General features: G+C 41.5%; 3 protein-coding genes across 3 annotated transcripts in view; 2 read left to right on the top strand and 1 right to left on the bottom strand.

Annotated features, from left to right (window-relative positions):
- The window catches only part of Exu (maternal protein exuperantia), a 170,693-nt gene that overhangs the window by 42,603 nt on the left and 109,670 nt on the right, over positions 1-18,420 (top strand). The window lies entirely within an intron of this gene.
- The window catches only part of Dpr1 (defective proboscis extension response 1), a 709,894-nt gene that overhangs the window by 648,295 nt on the left and 43,179 nt on the right, over positions 1-18,420 (top strand). The gene's annotated exons all lie outside the window — the stretch shown is intronic.
- Positions 12,799-16,701, bottom strand: LOC143375043 (pancreatic triacylglycerol lipase-like). The gene is made up of 4 exons (XM_076823754.1): positions 16,537-16,701; positions 15,878-16,216; positions 15,391-15,633; positions 12,799-13,278 (listed from the first exon to the last, which is right to left on the bottom strand). The coding sequence occupies exons 1-4, from the start codon at positions 16,583-16,585 to the stop codon at positions 12,869-12,871; spliced, it is 1,041 nt and encodes a 346-aa protein (XP_076679869.1). The 5' UTR covers positions 16,586-16,701; the 3' UTR covers positions 12,799-12,868.

The following is an 18,420-nucleotide window of genomic DNA, read 5'->3' as shown; positions in this document are numbered from 1 at the left end:
TATATTGCAGTTGTGGGAACGCATCTAAAGGCTCAAAATACTACCATTATAAATATGTATAAGTTATAAATATACTTAAAAAGAAGTTTCATACAATCTAGGAAGGAATTATACACTATTATGTTTATAAACATTTAATTTGTGGACTTAATGAATACTGTTTTACAAAAATACCATTACTAAGTAGTTAAAATGATATATATATATACTCTTTTGTATAATATGTACTGTAATATGTTCCCCCTTTCGTCATTTTGTCAAATGACGGAAATTCGTCGAACACTGAATAAGATGGGAAGGAAGATTGATTTCTTAGCTTATAAAGTGTGATAATAGATTGAACTTATGAACTCACGCATACGCGACAGCGCCAGATAAGGTGTTTTTGCTCAGAGATTAGGAATCTCGTGGAAGTTTTCATTTTGCTATAGATGATAGGTGAACTGAACAGATAACACGAGGAGAGACATTATGTAATAAAAATAGCACAAGTTTTGCAAGCTTGTTTGCACGACTCTTCAATTCTGCGTAGACATTGATAACCGAAATCCGTCACAATCACAATGAACTTTGTCAGAAAACCGTAGAATAAATAAATCGCGTGAGATTGGAAGGAAAGAGCACATCTATTTTAGCGTTAATATATTTTAGCGTTTTCGAGAAAAGCAGGTTTAAACATTCAATGGTACATATACCGAAGAAAAATATTATTTTTGACAAATTTACGAAACAGACATAAATGTGATTTTTGTACAGCATGAAGAAACACTCAAGAACAATCTGTTGCATATAAAAGCTCGAGTTTCGCAAAAAGTGGACATACAATATTTGTGCGCAAATTGTAAGTCGTCGACATATTTCTTCAAGTTTCACAATGAAGAATTTCTATCTTTCATTTTAGTGTCCAATATCCATTATTTAATCATAAAATCGCTACACAGCAAATACATTTTCAGCATGTATGCAACTTACTTAAATCTACAAAAGGCATTTTTTAAATTTCCATTACAGGCTCAGATAAAAAAAGTTGAAAAAACGATCACTATTTCCTTTGATATTCCGACCGAATGCATTTTTTTCAAAACGGCGAAACACGTCACCTAAGTAGCAAACTAATCATTCTAGCTTCTCAAAAAAAAAACTCAAGTCGTTTGGGCAAATTTTAGACAAGCTATTCTGTTTTAAAGGGTGTGCAAATACTTTTGCCTCCCCTGTAACTATGGAAATGAAAGGAGAAGTTTTAGCTTCGTGAAATTCGTGTTTTGTACACACAAAACGTTCTCACGTGTTCGAGGATGATGCGTTTAGTGCGCCACGATTAATGGCTCCCTTTCATAACGCGAATTTAAAGATAGATTCCGGGGAAGGCAAAATAATAATAGGTCCGTGAAACCAGTAGTTCTGCGCTCGAAATTACGGCGAGCTGGAGGGTAGGTAAAACAAGATTGATCGAAAGCACTTTATTGTTTGACAGTAAAACGCAACAGATTACTGTTACGAAGTTATCCGTCGAAACCGACGGACGTTAAACGCGGACATAACGATTTCGTATTCATCGACGTTCTGCTTCCGAAGAGATTCGATTCGAACGCGAAATATATTGTCCGGATTTGCTTAACTTTCGGAACGTTAAAGCATCGAATGCTATCGGCGATTAATACCGCTGGCTGCGCAAGCATTTCTGCTGAAAATTCATGCGTAGATGTTCGATGAAATTAGTTTTGAGATTCGTTTTCTGGGCACTCTATTTTTACACTTGGCACAGTGAATTCCGATTTTTGTAAATAAGTGAATCCAACAATCCTGTTGGTGGCATTAATATCGATAATAGATATGGAAGCATCTGCGATCCAATCTACAGTAATGCAAGATTTGTTTAACATCAGTATATCTTTTGTATAGAGTTTTCAATCGAATGTACAAGTAGGAAGGAAGCCCTGTGGGAAATCGGCGAAATGTCCGTCAAAATGAAATGGAAGCAAGCAAGGAAGGAAGGAAAATAACATCAAATTTTTAGCAGAAGAGAGTCAAATTAATACAATCGAACCTCGGTAACTGGAAAACCTCTATAAGTCGAAAATTTTCTTCATCCAAAACGGCTCCGCTGTAAACACCTCTACAACTCGAAAACTCGGTGAGTCGAAACCTCTGCAATTCGAAGACTCTTTCCCTTCCCTTGAGATTCGAGTTATCGAGGTTCGACTTGCCAGTGAGAGTAAATCCTTATGCACACCTTAACCTGTATAAGATAGGTCTGTGCAAAAAATTGGGACATTTAAAAATTTAGATTTGTCAATATAGAAATTGTTGAAAATTTTGTTTAAATTACTATGTGTGCAAACGTGTTATACGAATCAAATTATCATAAACTCTATCCAGCATACTTCTGATATTAATAAAAATTGATGCTCTTTGTAAATCCGAGGAATAAGTTACTGATTTTGTCCATCTTAATCTTCAGAGGCCTGGAGTGGCCATTAAAAATTTAAAAATTTGAGCTTTAATGTTTCTAAGGGTTTTTGATATCGCCAGTCGCGATTCTAAGGTCAGAGAATCGAAATTTTACACAGAAACATTGTTGCCAACCTAAACAAGCCTAAATTAATAGCAGCAGTTACTTTCATATATAAATCTTTCCTTTGGCGTTACCCAGAGTGTTCGCACGGCACACGCGTGAAAATTATAGAATTTTGCTTTCGAGGGTGTAAGGCTCGATTCACCGGTTGGTACGCGTATAAGCCGGACGATGTATCACCCGCCAAATTAATATTGGGTGACTGTTTAAATTATTACGTGTCGATTCTGTTCTGAACGATGATCTGAGAAGTTAGCTCTACTTGTGCTGATGTGTCCGAATGCTGACCTCATCAAAAACACCGAACCGTACTGTTCCCGAGCTCGTTGACTTCTGGTCTTGTCCACCTTTTCGATGTCAAAGGTGGACAAGACATCTGATTTTTGGGAGGCGCCAAAATGCCTGATTGGCTCAGCCTTGCTTGAAGAGGAGGAACCTTCCCTCCAAGATTTCGGTGATGGAGGAGGAATCCTCTCCTTCTTCGTGACGTAGCGCAGGGAAAACCGGACATCTGGCTAACAAACCTCGCTGGGTTGATCGGCCGGAGCCTCTCGCCGGGGTCGCGGTTTATGATCGTATTGTCCCGCGAGTCAGCGGTGGTCGACGGTATGTACCGTTTTGAAGTTACCGTACACCACCCGCTGACAGAGCAATCAACGGGTTTTCCCAGAGCGAGGACGGTCGAAGTGTCCAAAAAAATAGCACGATGCCGAATTGCCACCTATTAAACATCTGGCAGGCAAATGCTCCCCAAGACTTCGACGGTAAGCAATTGCCTAGGAATAAGGGTCGCTGAATTTCTGCCTCGCTCTGAACCCCCCTTTGTTCCCGTAAGACGGAACATGCTCCCCCCGTTGAGAGACCCGTCGATCAAATACATATACCATAATTGGATGAAAATATGATACTTAAAGCTACGATGCTTATTAAATTAAAAGTCTTTGTTTATGCGACGAGTTCTGTTTCGTTGTGGACCGGAAGCGGCGCGAGTTGCTTCACGTTGCGACGGTAAACACCGCGGAATGTTCGAACGGTAACAGTCCGTACGATGTCGTCTTTCCCGGGATGAACCTTCTCGATACAGCCGAGATGCCACTGTAGCGGTGGAAGCTGGTCATCCCTAATGACCACGATGGTGCCTTCCTTGATCGTATGGGAACCCTTAGTCCACTTATGGCGCACGTTCAAGTGGTTGATATATTCCTTATGCCACCTGGACCAGAAGTCCTGTTTCACCTTCTGGATGTGTTGCCAATTTGACAACCGGTTGGTCGCTGTTGCCTTGAAATCGGTCTCCGGTAGACTCGTTAAAGAATTACCAATTAAGAAGTGACCAGGGGTTAAGGCTATAGGATCATTGGAATCACAGGAAAGAGGTGTTAGAGGACGAGAGTTTAAAATCGCCTCGACTTCAATAACGAACGTATTGAACTGTTCGAACGTGAACAGTTCTTCACCAACAACGCGTTTTACATGGTGCTTGAAAGATTTTACCGCAGCCTCCCATTCTGATTAAACGGTAGCGCGACGAGATAGCGTCCTGATTCGTTCCGTTGGACGTGGGCGGTGAAGTGATCTTCGCAGTCGCGTTCCTCGGATGATAGGTATCGCTGCTGTGGTCCTTCTTCGATGTCCCAAAATTTCGAAAGATCGAAATTGACGCTGGTTGCAAACGTTTTGCGTTGTATATGCGGCGACGTTGACAACACGCTCCCCCCGATGATCCATCCTAGCTGTGATTTTTGTAGGATAAGATCAGGCCCGTTACGAGGGGAAAGATCGATTTGCCCAACGCTAAAGCTCGCGAGCGAAGGGCCGGTGCCTATCAGCATATCGACGGATGCTGGGCGGTGGAAATTCGGGTCCGCTAATTTCAAATTTGCCGGAATCTTAAACCTCGTGCGATCGATTTGAGTGTCCGGTAAAGGTCGCGAAATCCGTGGTATCACAAAAAATGTAAGATGACGTTGAAAATCCGATAGTCGTGACTTTATGGTGGTAGAAATTAGTTTGTTCGTCACGGTATTTAGTGCATTTAACGCTTCGATGGCCACGGAAGCCCTTTTGCACTGAAGATGTAATTTCGACGCGAATTCTTCGGTGACGTAATTCGCGTCAGAGCATGTGTCGACTAACGTTCGACATTCGATCGGTCTCTGCTCGTGATCTAACGCGTGAACGATCGCGGTAGGCATGATACCGTCGGCCGATGCATTAGCGACTAGGGCGGTTTCTCGGCGGTCACGTTTCCGAGCGTTGCGTTTTCGCGATTTTTACGGAATGACTCTAGTCAGGATTCATTTTGTGTGTCTAAATGAAGCCTAGTGTTGTGTGTCTTATTGCATACGCGACATTTTCCGGCCTTACACTCATCGGTTTTGTGATCCGAACGTAAACAATTCATGCAAAGTCTTGCCTTACGCGCGGCTTCGATGCGTTTTTCGATCGACAATTCGAGAAATTGTGTACATTGATACGCGGCGTGAGAATCCGCGTGACAAATCTTGCAATTCGGGTATCGGTTTGTGGCAAATGTTTGTCGCGTCTTCCGCGGAGATGGCGGCGACTTCGGTGCTCTAGCGGGTTTCGCGCGATGGGTGTTTGACGTATCGTTTCGGCGTTGCGCTACTGAATCCGTCCGGTGTTCATCTGGTAAGTCCCGACCTGCATTCCCGCGCGATGTGGAGTATTCTTCGCACTGATGCGCGGCGATGTGCAAATGTTTAAACACGGTCGCAATCTTCGGAACCTCCATGTCTGATAATGTCCGTTCCCATGCCTTTCGAGCGTCCTCCGCCATACTGGACACAGCGATGCTAAGTAAAAGATCGTTCGCGATGTCCTCCCACGATCTCCCGAGTGCTTGCAGCGACCGAATGTGCAGCTGCATGTGATTGGCCAAATCACGGTTCGATTCCGATGAATCGTTTGGCATTGCGGGTGTGTCGACGAGAAGCGAGGCGTGACGCAAAACGAGAGCGCGTTTGTTGTCATAGATTTCTAAGAGGTGATCCCATGCAGCCTCATAGTTATCGTCGGTGATGGTGTAAGCCTCGATCGCAGATTCTGCCTTCCCGGACAGTGAAGCGCGTAAATAATTCAGCTTTTGAATGTTGCTGAGACCGGGTATTGCATGGATCGTCGTTTTAAAACCATCCCTGAACGTGACCCATTTTTCGATTCGACCGTCGAACTTTTGGAGGTCGATCTTGGGTAATTTCACCGAAAGTGGAAACGATGATGCGGCTGACGGCGCGGGCGAATCTCGTGATACGTTTTCGATGTTCGGTGGCGGAATAAGATTTACGGACGCTACAAAACTATTCATTAAGACTACTGCTGTCGCCAATGTGTCGTCAAACTGTTCTGTTATTTCCTCACGTTCGGCTTCCGCTTGATCGAAGTCTTCAATGAGGGCCAGTTCGTCTTGAATGCCATTGAAGGTTCCGAACTGATTACGAAGTCGTTCGATGCGTTCGCGAAGCTTGACACGATTCTTCTCACAATCTTGATACGAATCGAGGTACTTGTTGAAGTGAGTGATTTGCGATTTGAACGATCGCCGTTTCATCTTCAAACCGTTAATACGCGCGTTGATGTCTTCTTGCGACATTTTAGGCGAAGTGGAATGGATATGATAGGAATTAACGGAAGGATAGATCACGTGTGCTTAACTAAATGGTAATTCCTCAATAACGAGCTTACCGTAACCAAAGTCCTTGTGCTGGTGGAGTCGTCTCTGGACCGGATGACGCCGTTGACGAATGCGTTGTCCACCTCAAGGCTGGCTGTTCAGCTTCCACGATGTTGACGTCTTTCCGTTCCGAATTAATTCTCCTGCCCGTGGTAGAATTTCGGAATACACTTGAAGGAAGTTTAGAAGTCTTTGCACACTGCACTTCCACGGTCGTGGCTCCGGCTCGAAGGACCAAAATGTTCGCACGGCACACGCGTGAAAATTATAGAATTTTGCTTTCGAGGGTGTAAGGCTCGATTCACCGGTTGGTACGCGTATAAGCCGGACGATGTATCACCCGCCAAATTAATATTGGGTGACTGTTTAAATTATTACGTGTCGATTCTGTTCTGAACGATGATCTGAGAAGTTAGCTCTACTTGTGCTGATGTGTCCGAATGCTGACCTCATCAAAAACACCGAACCGTACTGTTCCCGAGCTCGTTGACTTCTGGTCTTGTCCACCTTTTCGATGTCAAAGGTGGACAAGACATCTGATTTTTGGGAGGCGCCAAAATGCCTGATTGGCTCAGCCTTGCTTGAAGAGGAGGAACCTTCCCTCCAAGATTTCGGTGATGGAGGAGGAATCCTCTCCTTCTTCGTGACGTAGCGCAGGGAAAACCGGACATCTGGCTAACAAACCTCGCTGGGTTGATCGGCCGGAGCCTCTCGCCGGGGTCGCGGTTTATGATCGTATTGTCCCGCGAGTCAGCGGTGGTCGACGGTATGTACCGTTTTGAAGTTACCGTACACCACCCGCTGACAGAGCAATCAACGGGTTTTCCCAGAGCGAGGACGGTCGAAGTGTCCAAAAAAATAGCACGATGCCGAATTGCCACCTATTAAACATCTGGCAGGCAAATGCTCCCCAAGACTTCGACGGTAAGCAATTGCCTAGGAATAAGGGTCGCTGAATTTCTGCCTCGCTCTGAACCCCCCTTTGTTCCCGTAAGACGGAACACAGAGCTAACGACTATTTGAAGCACTATAACTCCGGATATATCAACTATTTTTGCGTACAATTTTTCTCTCACATTCTCTAAAGATAGTCCAATAAAGTCGCAAAGGTGGAAGTAGATATATTTAATGGTTTTGTTTTAAAAAATTCCCAAAGTTCGCATCATTTTTCGTCGGTCAAGGTAGGGAGACCCCTTAAGGGGACTAGGCATTTGAAAAATCGATTTTATTTATTGCATTTTCCGAAAGTATTATCCTTTCTGAATAAAATGCCGCTTGGATTATAGTAAAACTCGCAAAATTGTAGCTTTGGCAGCTAAAAACGTGAAGCGGCAACCTATAGCGTCGCCTTTACCCAGAAACTTTAAACGCGTTTTCCTCGAATATTTGTTAGTCTTCATTTTTTCCCTGATTGCGAACGAATTGAGGTTCAGATCGACTTGGAAAAAATTACGGGTTGTGTAAAACATGTGCCATTTCGGGGCAAACCTCTTATAGTGTCCGTAAAAATATGAGATTTTCATAAAAAAAATTAAGAAGTCACCGGATTCTTGTAGCGCACAAACAATGATGGTCTGCGTTAAAAAAATTCGGTGACTTCTTAATATTTTATAAAAATCTCGAATTTTTACGGACCCTATAAGAGGTTTGCCCCGAAATGGCACACGTTTTACACATCCTGTACAAATCTACAATTTAGCGAATTTTACTGTCAACCAAGCGGCATTTTAATCAGAAAAGATGGTACTTTCGAAAAATGCAATAAAAAAATCGATTTTTCGACTGCCTAGTCCCCTTAAGGGATATGTAGACAAAACAATTATAGTTATATTCTGTCATGCTGGTTGCTTTATTTCAAACAGTTTGGCTATAGAAGACTCTCAACGAGACTATGACTATCTCCCTCTGACTTACCCTACCCCCCAAAACCTAAAACACTGCAGCTTCAATTTCCAACCTATTATTTACCGCAACAGAAACATTTCAGGCTGAAATCTGGCTGACTCCTACAAATATTATTCTACCCTTTCGATTTTTCTCCTCACAAAGCATCGCCGCCTTCTCATCGTATCAGAGGCAGGACAACAGGCCCAACAAATTCCACGCGGAATTTCCTGGGAATAGGCAAACAGTGACCACGAGATTCTCCCAGATGGCAAAAGGGCCCGCGAACAAATAACAGAAACTAATATCGCGGCAGACTTGCCACGGAAAAAAGTGGAGGCTCCGATATTCGATCAGCCGGTCCCGTAGAGACAGGGCACAAAGAGATTTCGTGATTCGAAGGCCAGCAGGGGGACCTCTCCCCTCGGAGATTTTCACCGCGGTAGGAAACGGCGAACTCCCGTGGGAAGACGGCGGGATATCGAAATCAAATCAGGGCCAAGTAGATAAGCAGCAGGCCGGGCACGTAGGGAGGGAAGGGCGTAAACGCGTGCCTCGCACTTCCGCGACTAAGTTCACGCAAAGGGCTTCGGCCCTATCGAATCTCTATTGTATTAGGGTGGCTGGTCGATCCGTTCTCCTCATGGCCGCGCAATATCGACGAGCACCGCTTTTCAGGAGGCTGTTAGAAATTGCGGACAATCCACTTCTGTTTCGACGAGCCTGCCTGGGCCGACGCGTTTCTCGATTCCGTCAATACGGTTCCTTCGTTCGACACGTAAGGCGAACTCTACGGCTTATTTTGCAGTAAAGCTCCTTCCATTGCAATTTATTGATGCATCCAAGATGCGTTTTTCGTAGAGTAACGCGAAAGGAAAATTATTACAAAATAACAGAGAAGGGCAGAACTTTATTTGGGTGGCGAATAAAGAACGAACTTCTATTCGCCACGAAAGGATAGGCTTTTAGTTGAATACATTTTTAATTAAAGAAGAATTGACTCGGGTAATTATTTACTCGTTGCAGAGTCGTATGGACACACTTTTATAAAACTAAGTGGAAATTAAAAGTAAGAAGAGTTGTTTGTACCATTATTTGAATAATTTTGTAATAGATACATATTCGAATAAATTACTCGAATTATTAACGATACGTGGTTCCATTGAATGGGTAGAATAATTATTATTCAAATGAGATATTTGACTCATGTAATAGAATTTATTCGGATAGTTATATTAGATAAGAAGAATAATGCCCAACTCTGTAAAATATGAATTTTACGTGGTTATTTGTCGTTGAAGTTGGCCGTGCGAAAAAATGTTTTCTGCTTGTCAAGGTATTTGGTAGCTAATGAACGGATTTAGTTTAAATTTTAATAAAACATTCCAAGATGTAAAAGCTTCGAATACTTTCTTTCGTTTTGCAGCGATTTTGACGAAACCAAACGAAACTCAGCGATCTGCTTGTAAATTCTTCTTGAAAATACCTCTGCTTCTGCACTGAACCTGTAAATGAAGCAAATTATGAAAATGCCAGCTACGAAATGGCGATTTTTAAAAAAGTGCGTTTTTCGTTAGACAAATGTGAGGTTTTAGTTTCTTTCCATAAAGAATAAGAGTTGTTATTAGCTTGAATTTAGGTTCAGGCCTAAACTACACATTTTGTGAACATGCTCGAATTTGATTTGAATCGATTGGAACCTCCGTTTTTGAGTTATCGCGGTAAAACAAAATAAACTTTTTTGAAAATTCCCTTTACTGATCCACTAAACAAACACGTTTCTTAAAGCTTAAGATGTTAATAAACTTTGTGTCAAAGGACAAGTATCAGCTGCTAATTATTTCTTCGTAATTAATTGAAAAATAAATGCTTCATTTCTGACAAAAACAACTGCCTAGCACTTACCCTTGAAGGAAGTCGAATAATCTCAAACATATTTCACTTTCAGTGAATTCGCTGGGAACTGATTACCGTTTCTTGATCTTCCTTTTTATGCATAGACTCCTTCGTCCAGGAGGTCTATACAAGTAACTGCAGTAAAAGTTTCTGTACAGAAGTAGACAGCAGTGTAAAACTTAAACACTTGAGTTTCGAGTTGACGTCCGTTGCAGTTTCAAAAAGTGGGGTAGAAATAAAAAGTCTTGGATCATGGAGAAGCATAAAGCCAGTGGAGTGGAAAGAAGGGGTACAAATTACAGTATTATTTTTCGCGTCTCGTATAAAAGTTTCTATGGTTTACTGCCAGCCTTCAACTTACACTGCAAATGGAAACAAATCAATATTACTTTCAGCAGGAATAATTTTTTCTATTGTGGATTTCGTACGTTAACTCTTCGTTTATTCTTTTCCTTTTATGCTACTTTCGTATTTTACAGTTTCGTGGCAATTACCCTGCAAAGAAATCTCCGCAATAATTTTTTGGAAATTGCCACCGAATTTCTTTTAGCACTTCATCAAGTCCCTATTCTCTTCACTCTGCATGTTTCGCTTTTAATCTCATTTATTTTCAGCCACAATGAAATGAACTACCTCGTGGCAGAAAATTGTCCATAATTTTCGGCAGAATTCTGTAAAACACTGCGCTCAAATTACTACCCTGTGGTGACCAATCTCACCATAGCTTCCTCCTCCTTTCATCCTCTCTTTTCCCACAGGCCATTAACGAAACTCGAACACCCTCGACGACAATCATCGGCCGTCGTATCAATCACAAACGCGGGTGATTAACACGTGACCGCGGTGCTTTCAACGAGAAAAGAGCACACCAGCACTAGCTAGACAAGAACAGAACCACTAGCAGTAGAAAAACACAAGACCTCATTTAGCAAAATCGAAGGTTTTCACTCATTTTAAAACTGTGCACCTCTCACTAGGGTTTGTCGGTTTTTAAAAACCGGATTCTTTTATACATTTGTAAAATTCGAAAACTGGTTTTTAAGTTTAAAGAAACCGGTTTTATATACTAGAATCAATATGTAAAAATGAATTAATTATTTAATTGAAAACGTTAACATTTTGACTTGAAATCACCTCGGGCACAAGCATACATATTAGTAGGTAACAGTTTACTGTAAAACTAATCTTCATTGGTTCATATTTTCTGAAGAAAACTACTAAATGAAATAAAGATTTATAATTTACATTTTGTACGGATTTTAGTTATTTTAGTTTTTTTTTTCATTTGGTTTTGTATGCAGTGTATTTTAGTGTGTTTTATTTTTGTAGATCCATACATATTACGTGAACTCAAAACTTGTACAGATTTTATTTTCTTTATTCGGTTTTGTGTTGTAATTCCATAAATATGATTTAAAAAAAAAACTGAAAATGTGTCAAATAAGTACAAATATGTATTTACTATTTTAATTATATTTTTTTGTGAAAAATCGAAAACCGGTCTAACCGGTTTTTTTGGGAATAGTGGAATTCGAAAACCGATCGTACCGGTTTTTTGGGAATAGTGGAATTCGGAAACCGGTTTTTTCTTTAAAGTCGGTTTTTGTGTAAACCCTAACTCTCACTTGCCATACAGAGATACTATTATTAAACTTCCCTGCTCTTGTCACAAGAGCAACTGAATTTCATGGGAGGTTCAGGAAGATCTGGTAGGAATAACAAAATACGCAGGAATTTTTCTGTAAGAAAAGAACAAACCTTTTTTGTATTTTTTAAAAGCCGTGTATAAGACTATGCTGCAATATATCTATAAAAATAAAGGTAAAAAATATTATACACATTCCCCAAAAAAGTTTTGTAAATTCGTGGATCCAAAGGGATTCCTAAGCCTGTTTCTCTATTCCATTAGTATCGTCTGCGAGGATTCAAAGAACATTGGTCCAGCTCAGAGGCTTTCGAGCATTTGCTAGCACGAGGAGCCGTGAGTTACTCTTTGCTCTTGGAGGGACCGGGCCAGGCAGCTCGCGGCCTCAAGTGCAATAGTCCTATGGTGGGGCAATCTTTCGAACGTAGAGACCGGCAATCCCTTCTAGCCCTAGTCAGTAATCACTCATATTACATGATTCCTCATTATTCCATTAGTATCGTTTGCTCGCAAGGACCGAAGACTGCTCTTCCACGCAGGGTTGCCAGGAAGAAGCCTAAAACCCTAGTAGGGAGTAGTAGAGGGGGGAAAGCTATTGGAAGTTGGAACTCAGTGATGTAGTAGGGACTAGTGGCCGGGGAATCCTCGCATGTATAGAGCAATATACAGGGTATTACTCTACTGATAGTCAATACTCTAAGATACCATTCAACCCTCGGCTGTTGCCCGGGTCCCAGCACTTGAGGAAGTATTTGCACCCTAAAGGGCAGGCCTGCTCTAAGGGGTGATTATACAGACGAAAATCAAGAGTGACAAAATGCGGTAAAGGCTTCATTTTCGAGAAAATTGACTTCGAATTTCAGCTAAATACGCGTGCGCCGAAGACGCCTGAGGGGCACGCGAAGTTAAACGGACTTGTACACGCCATACAAAGATTCCCCCTCTACTACTCCCTACTACGTCACTGAGTTCCAACGCATCCAACTTCCAATAGCTGTTCCCCCTGTACTACTCCCTACTACGTCACTAAGTTCCAACACTTCCAACTTCCCAACTGTTCCCTCTCTACTACTCCCAGTAGGGGGAGATGTCGTAGTAACGTCATATGAAGCTCTTTCCTGGCAACCCTGCTTCCACGCAAGACCGGAGTTTGGACGTGCCTGGTCTAGCCTCTTTACAATCCACCCCGCGCATACGGGGGCAGCATGTGCGTGTTCAAGTAGTATTTGCCCTTGACGTTGATCTTCGGCTCGGATTCTCCCATAAAAGCAGTCTCTGATTGGCACATGCCCATGACGAATTCAACGTAGTTGTCGCAACGCGCTGCCAAGAAGCCAGTGTCACTGTTGAGGGATTCCGCAAAGTACTCAAAGGAACGGGCATGCGAGCACGAGCCGCCTATGTCGATTAGGCAACCGGGTTGCTTCATTCCACCGTTGGGATAAAAATCAGCGTGGCCGAGGGGACCGAGGTATCCAAGGTGACCACCGTTCGTGTGGATGACCTGCACGTATTTAGCGTCGTCGTGAGACACCCTCTTGCCTGGGATAGCGGTGAGGAAGTGGGGGAGAGCTGGATCCAGAGCTGCAAGAAGAACCTACTTTCAAAAAGAGCCGCGTGGGATCCATGCTAATAAGATGAAAAGATGAGGAGCTTTTGGATATTTTGCATGGACGTTACGTTGAGATTTCATCGTTATCGTGGTACCGAGTACTGTGCAGACGGCTCGTTATTCTTGGTACGATGCGGAAGAACGCGATTTCTTGTTTGAAAGTAGCAGATGATCGTCTACATGACTAATGGGCTACTGAATCTGGGTCTAGCTGGAGACTCGCACGATTTTGCGCGACGACGTCACAAAGTTTCATATATGACGATAGCTAAAATGGATTCATCGATGAATCACTTACTATTAGGTGACAAGACCTATCCGTTGAAACCCTACTTATTGAGACAATTATCTAAACAAAATCTTACATAGAAAGAGCAGACCTTTACAGACAACTAGCTTTGCTACTCAGCTTCACCCGAAATTTAGATTTTAATTTTTTTTTCTGAAAATAATCACAATCATCTGGAATACCTGGGTATAGTGAACTGCGACACATTTCGTGACCCCAGAATTTACAGTTCACTGTCTGCTTTATATATTAAGATCTACAGCTGGACGTTGTGTGAAATGCGCATTTGGTATTTTAATAGCAAAATGGAAATGCCTACCTAGATAGTACACGACGTTTTAAAAACGTTCATTTTAAAATACATTTGTTTTTGGTCTGAACGTCTAACGACCTTATTTGAGTGTCTTAGAGACGTACAAATTGGGACGTCTTATCGACGTTCAATCGGAACGTCCTAATGACGAACCAAAATTACGTCTTCAAGACGTCTGTCTTATGACATTTTGAGGAATGAGTCTAGAGGTCGAACGATCACATTCTATAAAATATTTCATGCCAAGACGCAGTTTTTATAAACAATTGAGATAATTATGTACCTAAAAGTGGAAATAGTTTACAAGCAAGTGTCTTGGGTGGTTGCGAATAACGGCTACTTCATAAGTGGGAGGCATAGGCCTAAGTTCGATTCCCGTAAAGCTTAAATTTTTTTCCACATCTTCTTCAAATCGTCTTTTGAACGTCTTTAAGAGCTCTGTGTGCTATCTGGGTAAGCACAGGACCGCAAATCAGTCCAGAGAATGCTGATATTGTAATCAAGTGTACATGCTCATTACACAACGTAAGTAATGATAAGATTATGATTTATTAATATTTTTTCATTATTCAGATTAGTTGCTTTACAGCAGCATCAAATCTAGCTGTGTGCAGATGTGTATGTACTGTGAGGTATCGGCAGTTGTCGCTTGGAATTTCGACAAACGTATTTGTTCCTGATCCCGCGAGGCTGCGCGATAATCGACGTATGCACATACGTACACACCCCAATGCATTTACAAATATCTGCACGTCGTGCTAAATACACATGTACAATGTCTGCAGTATGGCTGAAGTATAGTGTACACTTCACACTATACAAACATCTCATGCAGCTGTAAAACAAATAATCTGCATAAGAAAAAATATGTAAATAATGATTTTATTAAACATTAATTATTGTTACACCTAAAATATAATAAAATGCCCCTGAGGACATTCTAAAATATTAAAAAAATTGCTGGGTTCGTTGGTAAAATCTTTAAATAACTCATGGTAGCCACTATTCTCTTTTTGCGAAACAAAATCCTACACGTTTATTAAAATCTTTAATAAAGGACTGTCTAACCAATCACACTCATCGATACAGCCATTTCAGCTATCGTAATACACGAGTAAATAATAAATTACTCGCCCAAAATCGTGCGACGTGGCGCGATATCGCGGGATTTCGCGCGACGCTCGGTTCGCCCGAAAACGCGTCCACTGTAACCACAGTCTAAAGGTGAATTCCCACGGCGCGTGCCTCGGCGAGTTTCGTGCCAGAGTCGCCGAACCACGCGCCGTGGGAATGATCAGCTCGGGCTCGCGCGACCAGGCTAGGGCTCCCTGTTCGTTGTCGGTAAACGTGGCACGAGTCAAAGAAAAGCTAATATGGCTCGGCTGAAACGGCGAGCCTAGCCGCGCCGTAGGAACGTTGGTGGCTTGCCAAACAGCCTCGCGAAGCCACGCGCCGTGGGAATACACCTTTAGGTAGACTTACCGACGACGTAGTTCACTTCGCCCCGCGCATAGTGGGCCGAGAGTCCAGCAATGTGAGCACCAAGGGAGTGGCCAACTATGGTGAGCTGGGACAGGCTCATTCCGTGAGTTTCAAGGAAGTCGATCATCTTCGAAATGTATTCGCCGATCATAAGGACACGGTTGCTGGCCCAGACGTACGGTCCGTGCGATATTGCGCTCCAGTCGACTACGATCACATTGTAATCTCCGTGCTTGAGGTAGGCTGCAAGAAACAGGGACATCGAACGGTTAGAAGGGAAACAAGTGTTGCGAGAGAAGACGAAGGAAATCCTCTTTAAACGATCCAATATAATTCCTTTGTGACACTTAAACTAAGCAGATTTAGGGGCAAATCTTCGTTCGCATACTGCGAAATTAGATTTTCTATTAGCCTCTATAAATGGCGAAGACTCCAATCGAGTTTCACAGTTCTGAGAAAAATTCTCATGCCGTTTCGTCTCACGTACCATTGCGGACAGATGTGCAAGCTCTGCTCCTGAAGGAATTTATCCATCCGTGTAAAACGATTTTCGTTGACCTCTTAGGATCGAAATCGCTAGCTTTCAAAGCAGCGACGTCGTTCACCAGCAACGCTTGAGGCTTGCTCACGTCGGTTTTCTTTGTGTACAAATAGAAATGGACCCGATCGTGTAACTGCTGCATAGTTTCTGAAAGTGATTCAGGGTGGTCATCGCTCAGGTCCACTGCCACCGCGTTACCGTTGTCGTCAAACATGTGCATTAGCTTGAAACTTTTCGGCTCGATTGCTGCAGAACCGGCAGTGTTTTCCTTGTCTTCGATTGCCCCTGGAAAACGAGATTCAAAAAAATGAAAGCGATCGCTGAACTTAGTTTCTGAGCGTGATGAATGTTTTCTTTCACAATCCTGCGATTCGTGTTCACGAAGAGGCACAGTTTTACTGAGGAAACGTCTAATTACAAATGTATTTCGTTTTTAAATTCCACTCTCCACTTGTGACGCTTCTTTTTCTTTAGTAAAGTTCTCAATGTCCATAAATGAAAGTTCAATCACGACTCTCTGTTCGTAATGCACACGTAACAATTTAGGAAATATGAAAGTTGAATGCACGCAGTGTTCTTAAAGTTGTAAAAGTCACAACGTTTACCAGTCACACTGCAGACGAGCAGCAAGCTAATCAGGATTTGAGTCTTCATCTTTGACTCGCTTGTTGCTGTCGGTATCGGTTGGAGTCTTGGTTATAAAGAAATCGATGGACAGGATTAATCGAAAGTTCGCCCACCTAACAAAGAATGGATATTAGATCTTAGAATGTTATCAGAATAAACCTAATATGTTTCAAATTTTATGCTGATTAAAAAAGGGACAAATATTTCTTTATTAACTGAAATATTAAACGAAGATTTTAGAAGTATATTTTAAATAACATTCTGTACACTATTGTTCTACATTAGAGGTGAAATGTAGCCTACACTTACCCTCTTCAGCAGATATGTCCAGAAAAAAAATGAAACAAGGTTATTCACTCAACTGTTTGGCTTGTACTGAAAGGAGTATTCTGCACTATAATGCGCTCTTACGTATACATATATAGTCTGAAATTAGCGACTGGGGCATCTCCCGGCGGGTCATCTCAGCAAGATTTACCTTATCAATGTCCAATGATAAGTTAAAATTTATTTACTGTTCATACATCATCTACCAAAATAATGGCCGATAACGAAAGAAAAGAGCGGCTTCATTCAGCAAATATTAGCGAACATCAGAGATATTGTTCGTCAATTGCAATTAATAGTATGTCAGTGAAAAAAGTGGCGCCTGTCTCTCAACTGGATAATTATGAATAACATGGATATCACTGTTCCCTTACATGAACAGGTCAATGGATATTGTTCATACTTTCCTTTGTTGTTACAGTAACTGGCGTCAGTCTTCAGCAAAAATGATTTGAAATGCAAAATAAGAAATATTTGCAGTACTAGGTACCTAAATCATTTTCATTATTTCACTTAAAGAGTTCAAATAGAAGTTGTATCTTTTCTTATATGTATTTACAAAACTGCGTAAAAATAATTATCGAAAAATCCATGCTTCTCAAAGTCACCCCCACCACCAACCCTTAAAATTAAGTTTCTGAACTTTTTTAAATATGTATATGCAGAAATATTTTTGGATAACCTCCTTCCATACATATAAATAATTTGTCATATTTTTTTTGTAAAGAATAAAACCTCTATTATCGAATTTGAGGTCTGTTTTAGCAGCTTTCATTATTAAAATGGTTTCATAAAGCAATATTTAAATTATTATTTATACAAATTTTTAAGCCCATTTTAACGACTGCCCAGAGCCATCTGCAATGTTTAATTATAAAAGAAAAAATTATTTTTATAGTTTAAGACATCATTAATACAATGCACAAAGTCCCATTTAATTATATGAAATAGGTTTCCTTTAAATAATTCCTAAAGTTCCCCTATTTTTATGGGCTCTAGACCGGAACAACCCCTTAGTACTAGACTTTATGTATTATATTGGTATCACTGGCCTATCATAGGAAATCCCCCAATTTATGTGATATAGAGGGGATATAATTCTTCCCAATGGAATTATATTATTTTCGTCACAGTTCACAGTTTAAGTTTTTGTGTGACTACTACTCTAAGAAACTGGATACTTATCCAGTATAGGATCATTGTATAAGTAATATTCTTTTACTCCGAATGACCTCTCAGAGAAGAGAGTACCTATGTTAACAATTTTTTGCACCCATCTTGAATCACCCTGTATACGACTGTAATGAAGGAATGATACGAAGAAAGAAACGAACGAAAGTGGCAGATGCTGAAGTTAGTAAATCACTATTGTAAGTAGGCAGGGAGAAGAATACGTGATAGGGAAAATGGGTGCAGAGCAGAAGAAGATAATCTGGAACTGATGGTGCTCCTCTAGGAGATTATACGTACGTGTGTAGCGGAGAAGAGCTCCTCTTTCAGTTGTGTTCTTACCACTTGGCTTTTAAAAGTTCTCT

Source organism: Andrena cerasifolii, chromosome 12 (assembly GCF_050908995.1).
Source record: "Andrena cerasifolii isolate SP2316 chromosome 12, iyAndCera1_principal, whole genome shotgun sequence".
Taxonomy (NCBI): domain Eukaryota; kingdom Metazoa; phylum Arthropoda; class Insecta; order Hymenoptera; family Andrenidae; genus Andrena; species Andrena cerasifolii.
The sequence above is the reverse complement of the archived record's forward strand: the minus strand, read 5'-3'. Positions and strand labels throughout refer to the sequence as shown.